At 57.5% G+C, this 16,398-nt stretch overlaps 1 protein-coding gene across 2 annotated transcripts in view; it reads right to left on the bottom strand.

The window, feature by feature from the left end:
* Positions 1–16,398, bottom strand: part of TARS2 (threonyl-tRNA synthetase 2, mitochondrial) — a 33,599-nt gene that overhangs the window by 14,414 nt on the left and 2,787 nt on the right. For both annotated transcript variants that reach the window (XM_075907411.1, XM_075907410.1), the window contains 7 exons: positions 15,561–15,684; positions 12,814–12,935; positions 9,852–9,969; positions 8,436–8,500; positions 6,747–6,825; positions 6,074–6,220; positions 5,622–5,720 (listed from right to left, as the gene is read on the bottom strand). In XM_075907411.1, coding sequence (XP_075763526.1) covers positions 5,622–5,720; positions 6,074–6,220; positions 6,747–6,825; positions 8,436–8,500; positions 9,852–9,969; positions 12,814–12,935; positions 15,561–15,684 — 754 coding nt within the window. The remainder of the gene's footprint in view (positions 1–5,621; positions 5,721–6,073; positions 6,221–6,746; positions 6,826–8,435; positions 8,501–9,851; positions 9,970–12,813; positions 12,936–15,560; positions 15,685–16,398) is intronic.

The following is a 16,398-nucleotide window of genomic DNA, read 5'->3' as shown; positions in this document are numbered from 1 at the left end:
AAGGCAGAGGTAGCAATGACTTGCCTGAGGGCTACAATGAATGATGGCGGCAGAAGTGGGATTAAAAGAAATGGTTACTGCCTTACAACAAGGTTCTTAAGGATATGTGGTTTCTCTCTCTCTCCCCACCAGGGGTAGGCAACCTCAGGCCCAGAGGCCAGATGTGGCCCCTGGCTTGCCTAGATCCGGCTCCCGAGTCTAAGAGCCCTCCCCCCCAGCATTGGGGAAACTGCAACGGCACGCCAGCCCCCATCCCACCCACACTGCCCCACCACAGGGTAGGAGCACAGAAAATCTAGTAGCTTGGGCCCCCTTAGGTTCTGGTATGGGAATGTGGGGACTGACTTTCTCCCTCTCAGCTGGGGGCCACGTCAGTGAGGGTTGGTTTGTTTTTGGCTTCTCACTTGTGTGCAGCCCCCGACTGATTTTTCGGTGGGTCAGCGGCTCCTGACCCAAAAAGGTCCCCCCTCCCCCGGCTCTACACACACACAAGCAGACAGATACATTCCACGCTCGGTGCACCTATCCCCAGCACACTCCAGTTCCGATTCATTCAGCCAGCAGTGTCTGTGGGGGCTGTGCCTGTCCTGCAAGCGTCCTCATGCTTCTAACTGAGGGCACAGGGGGCGATCTCAATCACCGTTTCTTCGCTAATACAGACTCCGTCTGCCACCAGTGTCCATAGCAGCGAAGGAAGGATCAGGGAGTGCATACGGACAGCACACGTCCAAGTACCAGAGTCACCATAAGGCAAGAACTCCTGTCACTTCTTCGATTGCTTGTGTACACAGACACACACGCTCTCGCCACGGCTGCAGACTCACATCAGCATCCTAAATCGCACGAGTCTACCTCCACAGTGGGGCTGTGTCTACATTAGCAAGATTTTGCGCAAAAGCAGTTGCTTTTGCGCAAAATCTTGCCGCCTGTCTACACTGGCCGCGAGAATTTGCGCAAGAACACTGACTTTGTACTGTACGAAATCAGTGGTTCTTGCACAAATACTCCGACGCTCCTGCTTAGGGATAAGTATTCTTGCGCAAGAGGGCCAGTGTAGACAGCCACGTTAATTTCTTGCACAAGAAAGCCCGATGGCTAAAATGGCCATCGGAGCTTTCTTGCGCAAGAGAGCGTCTACCCTGGCACGGACGCTTTTGCGCAAAAGATATCTTTGGCGCAAAAGCGTCCGTGCCAGTGTAGACACTCTTTTGTGCAAATACTTTTAACGGAAAAACTTTTCCTGTACAAAAACTTTTCCTGTACGCAGCCTGGCTGTAAGACAGCCTGAGCATGGTTAGCATCACAGCGTCATACTTCCCCTATGCTGTAAGGCCAGATCCGCATGTGCACCAAATCCCAGACAGCGGCCCTAGGTATAACCAACACAGAAGTTTTTCGTGTGCCCGCAGCGCGAGCTACGCCTGTCACTGGAGAGTCTACGCTGGATCGTTCCTCGCACAGCTTGATACAAGCAAAGATCCGGTTCGAAAGCCTCTGTGCAGAAGCGACCTGACCTTTCTCCTTGTCCCCATAAGTGACGAGCGGCCGAGGGTCCCCTCACGCCTCTGTTCTAGCTATGCAGGAGGAGTGTACCCGAGGACATCTGGGGTGCAGGCACCTCACCTTGCTCGGAGTACGGCTTACGGGGCTCGGCGGAGGGGGGGGCGGAGAGGAGGGACTGACCTGATTTAAAGGCAAGTCAGATATTGCAGTTGACAAAAGATTGCAAGGACACCCAGCCTGTGCCAAACTGCGTGCAGGGGTCCTGCCATCAGCGCCTGTATCTCTCTGCTCCCGGCCCAAATTATAAAGGCGGATTTGAGGGTATGATGAAACGTGGAGCTAATGGCTGGGGAGGCAGGGGAGGGGAGGTATTAAGCCTGCCTGGGCAACGTCTAGTGAAGCATGATTTGACAGATCAGCCCTTTAGGAGCAGGTGACAAGCTGTGTGTGCCCGACTCGTGCGTCTTAGCTCCAGAACATGTGTGGAGTCTTCCCCGCAGCTCGCATTCGAGGGTCGTTCTGTGGGAGCCTCTACGAGCAGCAGAACGGGGCTGAGGGTCTTTCAGAGCAGGGACACGTCCTGAGAGAAGCCGGTGGTGCCTGCGTAGCCGACACACATCTACCATGCAGGTGAAGCCTGGCACACGGAGTTACGGCCACGGGACCTGGGCCTGAGATGAGTTCTCAGGGACGTCTGGGGCGACAGGCCTGACGCGGCTTGAAATCTCGCCTGCAGCAGGAAGGCCACTGCTGTCGTGGAGCAGTTTCTATGAACTCTGTCCTTCGCGGCAGAGCCCACGCTGCCTTCTGCCGCGACCCTCAGTTCTTAGGGAGGGGAAAGCTGAGCGGAGACGGTCACTGGTCTGTCCATGAACAAGCCAGTCGCGTAAGCATGGGGAAACCTCCTGCGTCCTTGCTTCTTGCTAGGCACTCTGAGAACCACCTTGGGGCTGCGGAAGGACGGAACAGCCTGTTCTTCCTGGGCTGGCAATGGGATACAGACACCTTCGGCGGGCAAGTCCACTGCTATGTGGAAATAGGTGTGTCTGAGGTTCCAGCTGTGTGACTCTAAGGGTGGGGTGACCGAGGTCAGATGCACCACCCAAAATTTGATCTTGAAAACCAAGATGTTTGACCGTCTTGGACCCAGTCCCCTTTCTTTCTGGCAATCGGAAAATAACCAGAGCAAAACGTCACCACCCGGGCTGCTGTCACACCCCATGCCTCAGTTTCCCCACCTGTAAAATGGGGATAATGATACCACCCTCCTTTGTAGTGTGCTTTGAGAAAAGTTAGAGACGATTATTGTCACAGTCCCTCTGAGTCCTCTTCTCACTGCACAGATATTTGGAAGTGCTGTAGCACCCTCCTTGTAAGAGGGGCCTCAGAACATGATCATGGAAGATGAGAGAGAGGCAGGGAGAGTCTGGGAACTGACTGAATGTGACCTTCTATGGTTCACAGTCAGGCGGGAAGAGCATCACGTGTAGGGCTCCGCAGAGATCAGTTATGGGACTGGTTCTGTTCAATACTTTTATCAATAACTTAGATCACAGCACAGAGAGGACGCTTATAAAGTTTGTGGATAACACCAAGCTGAGCAGGGCTGCATGTGCTTTGGAGGACAGGGTTAACGTTTTAAACGATCTGGACAAGCTGGAGAAATGGTCTGAGGTCACTAGAATGAAGTTTAATAAGGACAAAGTGCTCCACTTAGGAAGGAACAATCCGTGGCGCGCACACAGAACGAGAAGCGACGGTCTAGGAAGGAGTCCTGCAGAAAGGGATCTAGGGGTCACAGTGGACATGAGCTGAAGATGAGCCAACAGTGTGACACTCTTGCAAAAAAAGCAAACTTGATTCTGGGATGCATTAACAGGAGTATTCAGAGCAAGACATGAAAAGCGATTCTTCCGCTTTGCTCTGCACGCAGCCGGAGTATTGTGTCTAGTTCTGGGCACCACATTTCAGGAACAATGTGGAGAAACTGGAAAAACTCCAGGGTAGAGCAACAAAAATGATGAAAGGTCTAGAAAACATGACCTATACGAGAAGACAAAGACCTGGGCTTGTTTAGTTTGGAGAAGACGGAGAGGGGACAGGAGAGCAGCTTTAAAGTACCTAAAAGGGTGTTACAAGGAGGAGGGAGAAAAATTGTTCTCTTTGGCCTCTGAGGCTAGGACAAGCAATGAGCTTAAACTGCAGCAAGGGAGGTCGAGGTTGGACATTGGGAAAAACTTCCTGCCTGTCAGGGTGGTTACACACTGGAATAAATTGCCTGAGGAGGTGGTGGAATCTCCATTGGACAAACTCCTGCCAGGGGTAGTGTAGTTAGACAGGGTGGTTGGCCCTGCCACAAGGACAGGGGACTGGACTTCACAACCTCTCAAGGTCCCTTCCAGTCCTATGTTCATTGATTTCTAGGAGGCAGCGGCTCCAGTTCCCCAAAGGAGGGGGCTCAGCAGCGTATGACCAGTGGGGAATCGGTCTACTGGCAACTCAGGAACTCTGGTCAATCTTATGATGCTGGTTTCCTGGACTGCCGCAGGGTAGGCAGAGTCAACCCACACACTGCCCACACCAGGAACAGCAGCAGGCTGTTGAACCCAGAAAGCTCCTATTTAGGGGAATGGGAGAGGGGAAGCTTGGAGAACCAGTCTGGCCGGGTTTTATCGGCAAGCCTGGGCTTTGGGGCAGTGGAATTTGTCCACAAGCAGGATAAACAGCCACGGTGCTGAGGCTACCCTTCAAAACCACAGAGGCTGGGTGAGGCAGGGAGAGCGCACAAGAGACACTGGGTGAGGAAGACAGGACAGCTGCTGCACAGCCAGCCTGCCCCAGGATGTGAGCCAGAGAGGTCAGGCTCTGAGCCCTGCCTCCTCCCCAGCGCAAACGGGCCCAAACCCCGCAGCCAGGAAGAGCACTACTAGGCCTGAGCGACACGGAAGATCAAACCATCGGCACACTGCTCCCAAGGGGCCACGCTGGCTGCCCTGAGGATGATGGAGGCTGAGAAGCAGATGGGAGCAGGGAGGCGGATGCAGAGGACTTCCGTGGGGGCAGATTTCGGTCCTGTAGAGGCTGGTCGGGTGGCCGAGATCAGGTGAAAAGACGATTCAGTCTCCCCGCAGCGGAGACAAAGCGCGACGCTCACCAGTGTCTCCTGGGCTGGGGTCCAGCTGAGAATGGGAGGTACAATAGGAGAGTCCCCAGCCCCTGGGGCTAGACTTGGGAGCTGCCTTGCGGGAGACGTCTGTGCACGTCTCTCTCACGGGCTCACCACCGGGGAGAGGCATGTGCTTGCAGTTTTCAGGGGAGTCAGATCCCCCTTTTTCTTTGTGGCTAGCTGGGGAGGAGAGGACGCGTCGGGCTGGGATAGGGCACCAGCTTAGCAAATGGGAGTGCTGGGTTCGATTCCTGCTCTGCTGCCAAGTCTGTGTGTGACCTTGCACAAGGCACTCAGCCACTCCGTGCCTGTTTCCCCACCAGCAGCATGAGAGAATAGCTCTGCCCTGCCTCACAGGGGTGGGTGATGGGTGAGAATAAATCCATTCCCCAGTTGACACTGCTCACACACCACAGCGCCGGAAGGACCCATGACCAATAGGCCCAGTTTATTTGCCAGCTGCAAGCAGGATGCGGATGCCCCTTAGGAAGCCTGCGCTCCTGGGATCTGGCGACGGATGCTCCCCAAGGAACGCGCGAGCTACCTCACTGAGAACTGGGGACCCAAACTCACTGAGTTAACTAGGCACAGCCGTGCTCCTGGGCCAGCCTGGCGCACAGCCCCATCATCTGCGTGGCTAGGGACACGAACTCCTTGGCCTGCCCAAGGAATCCTAGAGCAGAGCCGGGCTCAAACACCCGGCCTTGTGGATCAGGGAGCCAGTGCGGGAGCGCTGCTCTGTGCTGCGACCTGGGGGCGATTCTGGTGTGATTCTGCTCCCAGGAGGCACAGAGCCCGGGCTGACGGTCACAGCTGCACGGAGGGGATCGGTACAGGGAGACCTACAGGCCATTGTGCAGAGGAGTCACAGACGCGCAGGACAGGACCTCGCAAATCCAGCCCCTTGCGCCGAGGCAGCCTCGGCCACGCCCGACAGCACGGCTGCCCCTACCTTGATGAAGTCTATCAGGGTGTTGTAGACGTGTGCGCCTCTGGGCAGGAAAAAGCAGCTCCCGGGACTCAGCTCGTGGAAGAAAAACAACTCCTGCTCCTGGGGAGGGAATTGGAGAAGGTCCCTTGGGCGCCGCTGCAAGAGGGAGGCGGGACAGGGGGTGTCGACACGCAACCGCCCCCCACACGGGGGACCAAACCCGGGCCCTTACGGACTAAACCTGAGCAAACAGCAGCAGGTTCAGAAGCCTCTCTCGGGACCTGTAAGATGGAGAGACATGGCAGGCAGGGAGCTGGCTCTTGCAGGGCCTCTGTCCAACCCAAGGGGTCTCCAATCGGCCAGGTAACCATGGCTCAAGGCCTTCTGTTCCACTTGTCCCTCCCGTTTGGGCAGCGGGCTGGGCTGTCCAGATGCACATGCAACGACCCTGCAGCCATCACACCGGCTCCTACCTGGCCGATCCTCCGGTGGTCACGGGTGGCTGCTTCCTCCTGGAGACGCTCCCACTCCTCCAGCTGGAGGGGGCTGGGGAAGGAGATCCCGTACACCCGCTGCAGAGACTCCAGGGCGGGGTTGCCCTTCCAGAAGACGGAGGAGTTCTGTGGAGAAGGGGGCAGAGCGCTAGCACCCCAGGAAGGGCCTGGGAGAGCCCCACGCAGGGTGCTGGCTGGGATAAGGCAATCTGCAATCAACATGCAGCTGAACTGCCTACCCCACCATAAGGTCCAGAAAGGCAAAAACTTCTCTCGGAGCAGCATGGTCTGGTGGCCAGAGTCAGGACTCCTGGGTTCTGTGCTACAGTGACGGGCTTGCTATGAAACGCCAGAGTCTGCTCTGTGCCTCAGTTTCCCCACCTGTAAGACAGGGTGGTAGTTCTGCCTTTCCTAAGCCACCCAGAGGTCCTGACAAAGCACAAAGCATGGCCATAGTGGGCATTTTATATTAAAGCGTTTCATCTCCTCTGTTGTGATTTTTACAGCTGGGGGAAACTGAGGCACAGACTCCTCTAGATCCATGCTGCTTGCCCAGTGGCAGAGCCAGGAACAGAGCCGGACCCACCAGCACCCAGTGCTCACTAGACCAGGCTCTCTCCCACCAGTGTCAGCAGCTGGGCTTAGCACCAACCTTCAGGATCCTCAGCGCTCGGATCTGCCCCGTGTGCCTGACGTGGGGACCTCGGCAAAGGTCGATTAACGCCCCGCACCTGGGGAAAGGAAAGGAGCCGGGGCTCAGAGCACAGACAGAGCGAGCCAGGAGCAAACGGCGGGTGTCTCGCAGGCAGCTCAGCCATCCTGGCACCCTCGGATCTCAGGGTGGGGCAAGAAATGCCAGGCTGGTGTGAGAGCGCAAAAGGGGAATTAACAGAGCGTCCCGTATGGTCCAAAGTGGCTGCTGACTTAGCACGTAAGCTCTCTAGGACAGGGACCACCTCTCTGCTCCGTTTGTACAGCACCCGGCACAATGGGGGGGGGGTCTGTGACTTCAGCTCTCAGGCACCACCGCAGTGCACCCGGCTCACACGATGGCACTCGGATGCCACGTCGATAGGTGCAACAGAGGAACCTGGGCCGAAGTCTGAGAATGGCTTCACACCTACAGCTCCTTCCCAGCTGTGCAAAGGGCCCGATTCTGCCCTCTTCCTGCCCATTCTGTTGCGCTCCCTCCCAAAGGGGCCGTCGGACCCACGGAGGCAAGGCCAAAGCCTCTGCTCTCCAGCAGCACCATCAGCCCCCCACCCTGCGAACGTGCAGGGAACGCCTGCCACCAGCCCCCCATCGGTTAGGAGCTGGGATTTCCTGGCCTCACAGTGGGTACCAGGAAGCCACAGTGCCAGTGGGCTGAGAGTGGCACCTAGATATGGGCCAGAGCACAACCCAACGGCAGGGCACGGAGGTGCTTAACTTGGGAGGGGCTGCAGGGAAAACCAGCATTCATGGAGTCCGGGGGCGGCAGGGGGTGGAAGATGCTTCGCTGGGTCAGGTTCCATCGCCCCTGGCAGCCAAGGACGATGCGTGAATGCTACAAAGCAATGCACCCCGGCGAGCGCCTCCCTGGAAGTGCTGACAGAGAAACCGCCTCCTTCCCAAACACCCGTGAACAGATAAACACCGTTCCAGGCCCGGACGACTGTCGCACAACAGGCGTATACGCGGCGTTGCCGGTTGTCTGCCCCTGAATTTCAAGTGGGAGTCAGACGTAAAAGCCTGTTTGATTCGTTAACAGGGAGTTGGCAGCCATGCGGGGAAGGAGAGGGGGGCCAGAAGGCGCAGCAGAGGGCGGGGGAGGAGGGCTGCCAGCTCCCAGCCATGGGGGTTTGTGGGCTGGGCGTCGGCAGGCTTGAGCAGGCTGGGAGCTGGTAGCCCACGTCTGTCCCCACACCCCCGTGAGAGGCTGCGGAGGGCCTGGGGCTGCTCCGGGGTAGCGGTTAACCGGTAAGCATCACCCGTTAGGTTAAATACCTGTTCACATCCCTTCCCTACACCAGCGTTCCCTGTAAGCTGTGCTCGTGGGCAGCCACCCAGGAGAGATTCAGGTGCCCCCCAGCTGATTAGCAGAGCGCCCACAGTTCCCCACAGCCTGTGTTTCTACTGGCGGTGCACATCCTCACACGCCTTGGTGCACATGTTTATTCTGCACATGGATGGACAAATTTAGAGGGAACACTGTCCCCTTCCCTCCCCCGACCTTTCCTGACCACGTTAAGCACTGGGACACGGCATGGCCACTTTCACCCCAGGGCCGGGAGTCTGGAGGAAGAGGAGTCACAGACCTTACCCGGCCCGGCCCCCCGGGTGTGCAAAGGGCCTTCCTCACCTGTACACCGTAGCAGTCGGTGACTTCACCTTCTCCTCAATCACTTGCAGCTTAAACCTGTTGTACTGAGGAAAGGAGACAGCACACTCTTCAGGACAGAGACTGGCTCTTCACATGCACGCAGTGCGCCAGGCGCGTCTGTGAGGCTAGAGCAGGGGCGGGAAGCCTCTGTGGGGCAGGGGCCACTGACAGACAGAAAGATCAGCCAGGGGCCAAGAAGAAAAAAACCCCTCAGGGACCTGGGCAGGAGGCGGGGTGTGGGAGCAGGCTGGGGGTGCGGGGTTTGGAGGGAAGGTGGGATCTGGAAGGGGATGCAGGATTGGGGTGGGGGTCTGGAGGAACAGGGGGTGGGTGCAGGGTCTGGGTGGGAGGGGGCAGGGGATGGGGCTGCAGGCGCCTACCTGGTGCACATGGCTGTGTGTGTCTGGGCGCTACAGGGAACCACCCCTCCACCGGCACTGCCCCATTGGCCGCTTCCTCCCCCCTGCCAGGCAAAGCCCACGGGCCAAATCCTGCCCTGGGAAGCTCAGGTCTCCACTCCTGCAGTGGGGAGCTGGCAATGGTGCTCCAGTCACCGTGCCCCCGTGTGGCTGGAGCGCCAGTTCGCACCCCTGCAGGGGGAGGGAGGGGAGCCCCAAGCCTCACAGGCTGGATCAAGGCAAGCGGCAGGCCGGATCTGTAGGTTCCCTTCCCTGAGTTAGGGGGAGGATGAGCCAGTGGTCTGAGTGTAGCCTGGAACTCAGGTGCACCTGCTCCGGCCACAGGCTCCCTGGGTGTCCTTGAGCAAGTCACCTGGGGTCAGATTCTCTGGGTCTTTTGGCTCCTAAATGCCACGGAAATCCGCAGGAATTAGGTGCACAAATACCTTTACAAATCTAGGCCTGACCTCCCTGCCTCAGTTTCCCCATCAGTAACACGGGGACGGCTCGGCCCTGCCTCATAGGGGTGAGGTTAAGCCTAGCGAAGACGCTGAGGTGCTCAGGCCCTGCAACCCCAGGCAGGCAGGAGATACGGATCCCACAGCTCGTAGAAGCAGGCAGGCCTGGCTAGGTTGGGAGGAGCTGGGGAGGATGACAGACATGCCCTGAGCACGTGCCGGCAGGTTACTAGCCCTGGGTCAGCTCAGAAGGCAGCTCTGGCAACCAACCCAGCCACCCTGCATACCCCAGAGGGGAAGGAAGACTTACCCCCGGGGCTTAAGGACGGCTCCTTCTTGGCCATGGGCCTGTCTAGTCCCAACAGATAGGGGACTCCCACCACTTCTTGCAGGGGGCGGCTGGGACTCCCCCTATTTGCCCAACCGGAACGTGGCCCGGGGCTCAGGGTTGCGACGACTTCTGCCCTGAAGCTGACCCAGAGGCCCTGGCGCGAAGGCGGCTGCAGCGAGCAGCGGAACGTACGAGCACAGCTGCCCACCTTAAATAGCTCCAGCAGGTCCTGGCGGGACACTTCCAGCCTCTCGAAGGGAAGCTGCTCTCGCACGACGGACTGGCACGCCTCCTGCACGGCGGGGAGCTCGCTGCCCAGCACGGCTCTGCGGGGACAGCGAGACGTTTTTAAAACCCCAGGCCGTGACTGCCGATCCCAGCTGGAGGCCAGGCCACGCGAGGGTCCTTCGCAAGGTGTCTTCACACCCATGTGTGCACCCAGCCAACACTAACCGCTGGAGGAAAGGACCCAGGGACAAAGGCCCCACACTGGTGTAAGGGGGCTCCAGGGAGCAGGCACGGCCTGGTGCGGTCCTACCATGCTGTCCATGCAGCCTAATGTAACACTGCAGCTGAGTTCATGGGAGCTTAATCCAGGATGCCACCTAGCGGAAGGGAAACGAAACAAGCCCCACGAGATCCTGGTTTCATAGAGTTTGAGGCCAGATGGGGCCACTGAATCTGCTGCCCCACCTCCCGCGAGGCACAGGCCGGAGAATTCACCCACGTGCCCAGAGAAGCCAGTTCAGTCAGCAAGCCCATGTTAGGGCAGGGAATGGACAAGGTGGGATGCACCCGGACGATGCAAAAAACCACCCCAAAGTCCCTGCCAATCTGACTTGAAGGGGAAATTCCTCCCCAGCCCCAAATCAGCCTGCCACGCAGCTAGAAAGGGGACTCAATTGCGACCGGGATGTGGTACCACGTGCTGCAAGATTCCTCCAGCAGGCAGCTGGCGGAGCTGACCCCAGCCCAGCAAAAGCTGGGGCAGAGATGCGCAGACACACGCTTACGGCGTTACATCGTGAGCCCTGTGCCGAGCGCCTCCTGCTCCCACTGCGCTGGACCTCACAGGCCTCGGTTCCACGGGCTGCCCTCTTGCGAGATTTTCATGGAGCGCTGCGGGGTCTGGGATGGAGGCTGCGTGCAGAAGGGAGCTCAGGCTAGGGGACTGGAGTGCTGGGGGCAGGAGAGGATTCTGACCCAGAGAAGGGGTGCAGGGTCTGGAAGGGGGTTGTGACTTGGAGCAGGAGGAAGTGCAAGGGGTTGGGTTGTGACCTAGGGCAGGAGGAGGGTGCAGGGTGAGGGAGGACATAAGAACGGCCAGACTGGGTCAGACCAAAGGTCCAGCCAGCCCAGTATCCTGTCTCCCGACAGTGGCCAGCACCAGGTGCCCCAGAGGGAGTGAACCAAACAGGTAATGATCAAACGACCTCTCTCCTGCCATCCATCTCCACCCTCTGACAAACTGAGGCCAGGGACACCCCCTCTTACCCATACGGGCTAATAGAAATTAATGGACTTAACCTCCATGAATGTATCTAGTTCTCTTTTAAACCCTATTACAGTCCTGGCCTTCACAGCCTCCTCAGGCAAGGAGTTCCACAGGTTGACTGTGCGCTGTGTGAAGAAGAACTTCCCTTTATTAGTTTTAAACCTGCTGCCCATTAATTTCATTTGGTAGCCCCTAGTTCTTGTATTATGGGAACAAGTAAATAACTTTTCCTTATTCACTTTCTCTGCACCACTCATGATTTTATAGACCTCTATCCTGTCTCCTCTTTGCCAAGCTGAAAAGTCCTTGTCTCTTTACTCTCTCCTCACATGGGGCCCGTTCCAAACCCCTCCTCGTTTTAGTTGCCCTTCTCTGAACCTTTTCCAATGCCGATGTATTTCTGTTGAGATGAGACCACCACATCAGTACGCTGTATTCCAGATGTGGGTGCACCATGGATTTAGATAAGGGCAGTAAGATATTCTCTGTCGTATTCTCTAGCCCTTTTTGAGGGAGTATCGGTGCAGGGGCGCAGAGAGTTTGGGTTACGTGGGGCAGGGGTTTGGGAGTGGGGCAGAAGGTTGGGGGAGGGAGGAGTTGGGGTGAGAGAGGCAGGCTCTGGATGGGAGGTGCTTACCGAGGCAGCTCCCAGCCAGCAGCCCAGCAGGCAGGCTCCCTGCCGGCCTTGTACCAGCGGAGGGGCCACGTGCAGCTCTGAGCACCATGAGCTGGAGGAGGGGACACTGTGCACTGCTCACCCTGCAAACAGGCAGCTCCCATTGGCTGGTTTCCAGGGGGAGCTGGGAGACTGTGGCAAGGGCGGGGCAGTGAGCAAAACTCCCCTCCCCTCCCCGGCTCACACCGGTGCTCAGAGAGGCACATGCGACCGGCTGCTCTGAGCTGCATGTTGGGGCGCAGCAGGCAGGGAGCCTGTCCGAGGTTCTCACTGGGCCAGATCCAGCAGCTTCGCAGGCGGGATCTGGCCCACGGGCCTTAGTTAGCTCGCCCCGGCTCTCCCTGCACAAGCTCTCCTGCTGCTCCCTGCAGCTTCTGCTCCCGTGCAGCGAGGCAGCAGAGTTCTACACGCACCTCCGACTGGGCCCCCTTGGCACGTACCTGTCTACCTCCAAAGAGACCCCAAGATCCCATCTACAGCCTGCAGGGCCGGCCTGAGCCATTTTGGCACCCCGGGCCCGGGTGTGCGGCGCTGCCCCATGGCGCACGGCACATGTGCGGGTCCCCCCCCAGGGAGCACAGGCCCGCCCCCGGTCCGCACGACGCATGCGCTGCCCAGCCCAGCCCGGCTATCGCTGCTGGTGTGTGGCGCCTGGCCGTGCAGGGCCCCGTGGGGATGAGGGGAAGGGTGCTGCTGGCCGGTGCCGCGGGGATGGGGGGAGGGCGGAGAGGCCGGTGCTGCAGGAGCCGGGCGTGCGGCGCCTGATGGCAGCTGTAAGGGACATCGCGCGCCCCTTACAGTTGTCATCAGGCGCCCCCCATCAGTTGGCTCCCTGGGCAGCTGCCCGGCTCGCCCACCCCTTAGTCCAGCCCTGACAGCCTGGATCTGTTGGCTCCTGAGAGCAACTGCTGTTCGCAACAGCGTTGGCTGGGCACCCCTTTCCAGGATGCCGCCGGGCCCTCTGCAAGGATTCCCAGCTGGGCTACGCCAGCCCCTTACCGGCCTGAGAGGTACATGTCATGGAAGAAGCCGTTCTCTGTGCTGGGCCCGTGGCACAGCAGGGCTCCGTAGAATCGCTCCGCTGCCGCTCCCAGGACGTGGGCGCTGGAATGCCAAAAAACCTGGGGAGGGAAGAGGGCTGGAGTCACACAGACGGCCCACTGTGCCCCACACGGCTCCGGCCAGTTGGGATCTCAGCAATGACGCCCAGCATTGGCTTAATGCAGAACCCCTGCAGCCCTTCACATATGGGGCGCTCGCTCAGTGTGGGAGCCAAAAGCCATCACCTATTGTCGGGGCGGGGTCTGCTTGTTCCCAGGGAGCAGTGTTATCTAGTGGGCAGAGCAATGGGCTGTTAAATATCAGTTAATGGAATAGTCGAGTAACCTCATAAATTCTTATTGGTTAGTCGACTATTCTAGTCACCAGGGGCAGGGCCAGCAGCAACGTGGGGTGCCAGGTGGGAGCTAGTCCACGTGGGGAGCCACTTCAAAAACCAGCTCCTCTTGTGGACCAGCTGCTTGTCACCTTGTGCTGCTGCAGTGCGGGGTGGCAGCAGACCCTGTCTGCGGAGGGCGGGGTCTGAGCTCCTGGACCCAGCGTGAACCGGAACTGAACCGGGCTGCCTGCCTGTCCGGTTCCTAATACGCTGTAAATGCAGAGCCACAGTCGGGGTAGGTCCCGCACCCGGCGTGAGCCAGAACTGAGCTGGGCTGCTGGCCAGCCTGCTAAAAAATTTACTGGTTGGCAGGGAGGGACATGCGTGTAGTCTATAGCATTAACCTCTAAGCTTTTGCTTATCGCTTAATTGACTGCACGATTACATCTCTAGTCCGGACACCTATGCTAAATGCTGATACAGCAATATTTGACAAATTGATTCCTCTCCATTCAGTAGGGTACCTGAAAGACAGCATCCGTAAGAAACAACTGGACCTATGTCAACTACCAGCGTATCACAGAGCACTGAAACAGAGAAGTTCACCGTTCCTGTTTCCTGCCCAGCAAAGCTTATCGGAGAGGGTGACACCAGCAGTAAGGATAACCCAGAACGTGAAAGGACAGTACCGAGAAGTAAATAATTACAAGACAATTACATATCAAGGCCTCATTTGTAATGTCACTACTCCAAATTTGTTTTACTTCATACACAGTATCTCATGGGACACACTGTCACAATGCCTATCCCGTATTCCATAACACTCACCCCACTACCTAGAATGATACAGGTAATAACTGTAATTCTCTAATAGGAGGTTGTGCTACCTGCAGTATCAGAAGGGCCAAATGTACAGCAAATAAGAAAATAAATTGTTATATGTCTGTGCCGTATGTGCACAAACATACTATATGCCCCTATACAGCTATGATTTGGGAGGACTTCATAAACTACATTCCTCAGTCAGTGTCCCGGGCCTAACATAAGGGACTAAACACAACTAGCAAATAAAATCTGTCCATCAGTCGTACAAGGGAAGGTGCAGACTAAAGGACAGACGGGGCATGAATGTGTGAACGGTAAAGTGTCCACATAACTGTGTTTAAACCACTGAGTCACCTTTAGTCCAAGCATTGTGCTTTTCCCGGGAAAACACCCTCTCCAGAAAAAACAAAGTGGGGGAATGTAGTAAGATAAAGGCCTAAAACATAAGCCCATGTAGCACAGGCCTGGCCTGAGACCTAGCTAACAATGGCCAAACATGGTTAAAATAAAGCAAAGCTAAGCTGTGAGCAAGAGGCCGGCCCCTGCTCACACAACTTGGCACAAACAGGGTGGAGAGAGCAAAACACTCATTGGTAATAGGCCCAGGTGTACAACAGCAGTTGGTACTGGCCATAGCTTGAAAGCACATGGCAGTACCAGCTCACTAAAAAGGACCCTGGTACCCACACTCCTCACAGATACAAACCCAGGTTCAGGAAAGGGTCTAAAATGACAGCACGATGGACAGAGATGATGTAATCAAACCACGAGGCGCAGGGTGATGGGTGGTATATAGGAGTGTCAGGGAGCGGTAACCTAACCACGTCAGAGGGTGGCAACCAGACACGTCAGGAATGATGTGTAACTTGTCTGTCTATAAAGTGGTGTCTTGGGGGGATAGTCTTTGGACCAGGGGGGCAGTGGGGCCTCTCCAACTGAGTCATTCCATTGTTATGGGGGACATATGCGTAGTGGTTCGGTAGAGCCTACTGACAGCTGTGACTGTACTTTGCTTCACACTAACCCTGGCCTGGCACCTTTGATTCTTATCTGGTGTGTGATCTTGGGGTCTGCTATGAAGATTAAGTGCCCAAGTGGACACGGCCCACATCACTGAGCACACAGGCCCGCAGCCTTCTGGTATCCTCCTCGACGGAGCCAGGGAGCTGCGAGGATCCCTCGGCAGGAAATCCTGAGCCCGCCTGACTGACTCTGTAAATCAAGGCCCGCAAACCACAGTCCCATGCAGGAAAACCAGGTGCATCAAAATCTGACCTTTACGCACCTTGGGTGGTTGCTTTAGCTGCAGGAGGGGGGGCTTTTAGGGCACGGTCGCGAGATGCTTTTGCAAAGCACAGTTACAAAGAACGCCCATCAGGCCCAGCCTCTCTGGCGACCCCAACAGTCCGGCAGATGCATTAAAGGGGCAGAAACTAGAAGCCGCAGAAACAGCCCAGATGAGACACGGTCCTGGCTCCCTTCCCACCAAGCACCAGGGGCCTCCTTCCCCGCAAAGGATCAGCCTGATGCCAGACACACTCACCGCCTGCCCCTCCGGAGAATCAAAGCCTACGAATTCCAAGGTGGCGTTACTCTCCAGGGGGCGATCCAGGTTGTACAGAGCCCCGTTCACCCTGGCGGCCACGGCACCCTCAGCCAGGCCCCGGCTGGGAGGGAGAGACGCGACAGAACACACTTCAGAACAGGGCATGTGACCGGCCAGACAGGGGGACTTAATGGCAGGGAAGGGACCCTGGAACCAGGGGGAACTAGACAGTGAGCTCTCTCCTGTACCCCCCACCCTGAGCTAGACAGACTGTCTCTAAGACCCATTCTCCCCAGGACTCTCTCGGCTGAGGCTGCCAGCAAGAAGCCAGTTCGCACCAGCTCCCAGGGGGCCTCTGCAACCCGAAAACCAACCAGCTACAGCAGACAAACCCCTTTCTCATCGACCCACCACCCTTCAGTGCAGCACTGGCTCTGCCAACGCCCAGTGTGGGGCTGCTAGGGCAGAGGCTGCACCTCACCCCCGCTGGGGGCACGGGGGAGGGAGGGAGTCTTCCCAGCTCACGAGCCACCACTCACGCTGCGCCCCAGGCAGGTCATGGGCACCAGGAATCTCTGGTGTTGAAAGCACAAGCTCTAGAGCAGGAGCTGAAAGACCCAGCTCCGTCAGCCCCGGCCTTCCATGTGGACCAGCCGTCGCTAAACGGGGACAGAGCCACGCTGTCAAAGGAGGAGTTGGGGCCCAAATCCCATTGACCAGAGTCCTTCTTAGTGATGTCACTGCTTACCCAGTAAGCACCACCCTTAACAGATGAACTGGTGGCCTAGCTAGGCTGGAGTCCATGCAGTGGGTCCGCTCCGGGCCAGCCAGACCC

This window comes from Pelodiscus sinensis, chromosome 24, assembly GCF_049634645.1.
Source record: "Pelodiscus sinensis isolate JC-2024 chromosome 24, ASM4963464v1, whole genome shotgun sequence".
NCBI classification, from domain to species: domain Eukaryota; kingdom Metazoa; phylum Chordata; order Testudines; family Trionychidae; genus Pelodiscus; species Pelodiscus sinensis.
The sequence above is the reverse complement of the archived record's forward strand: the minus strand, read 5'-3'. Positions and strand labels throughout refer to the sequence as shown.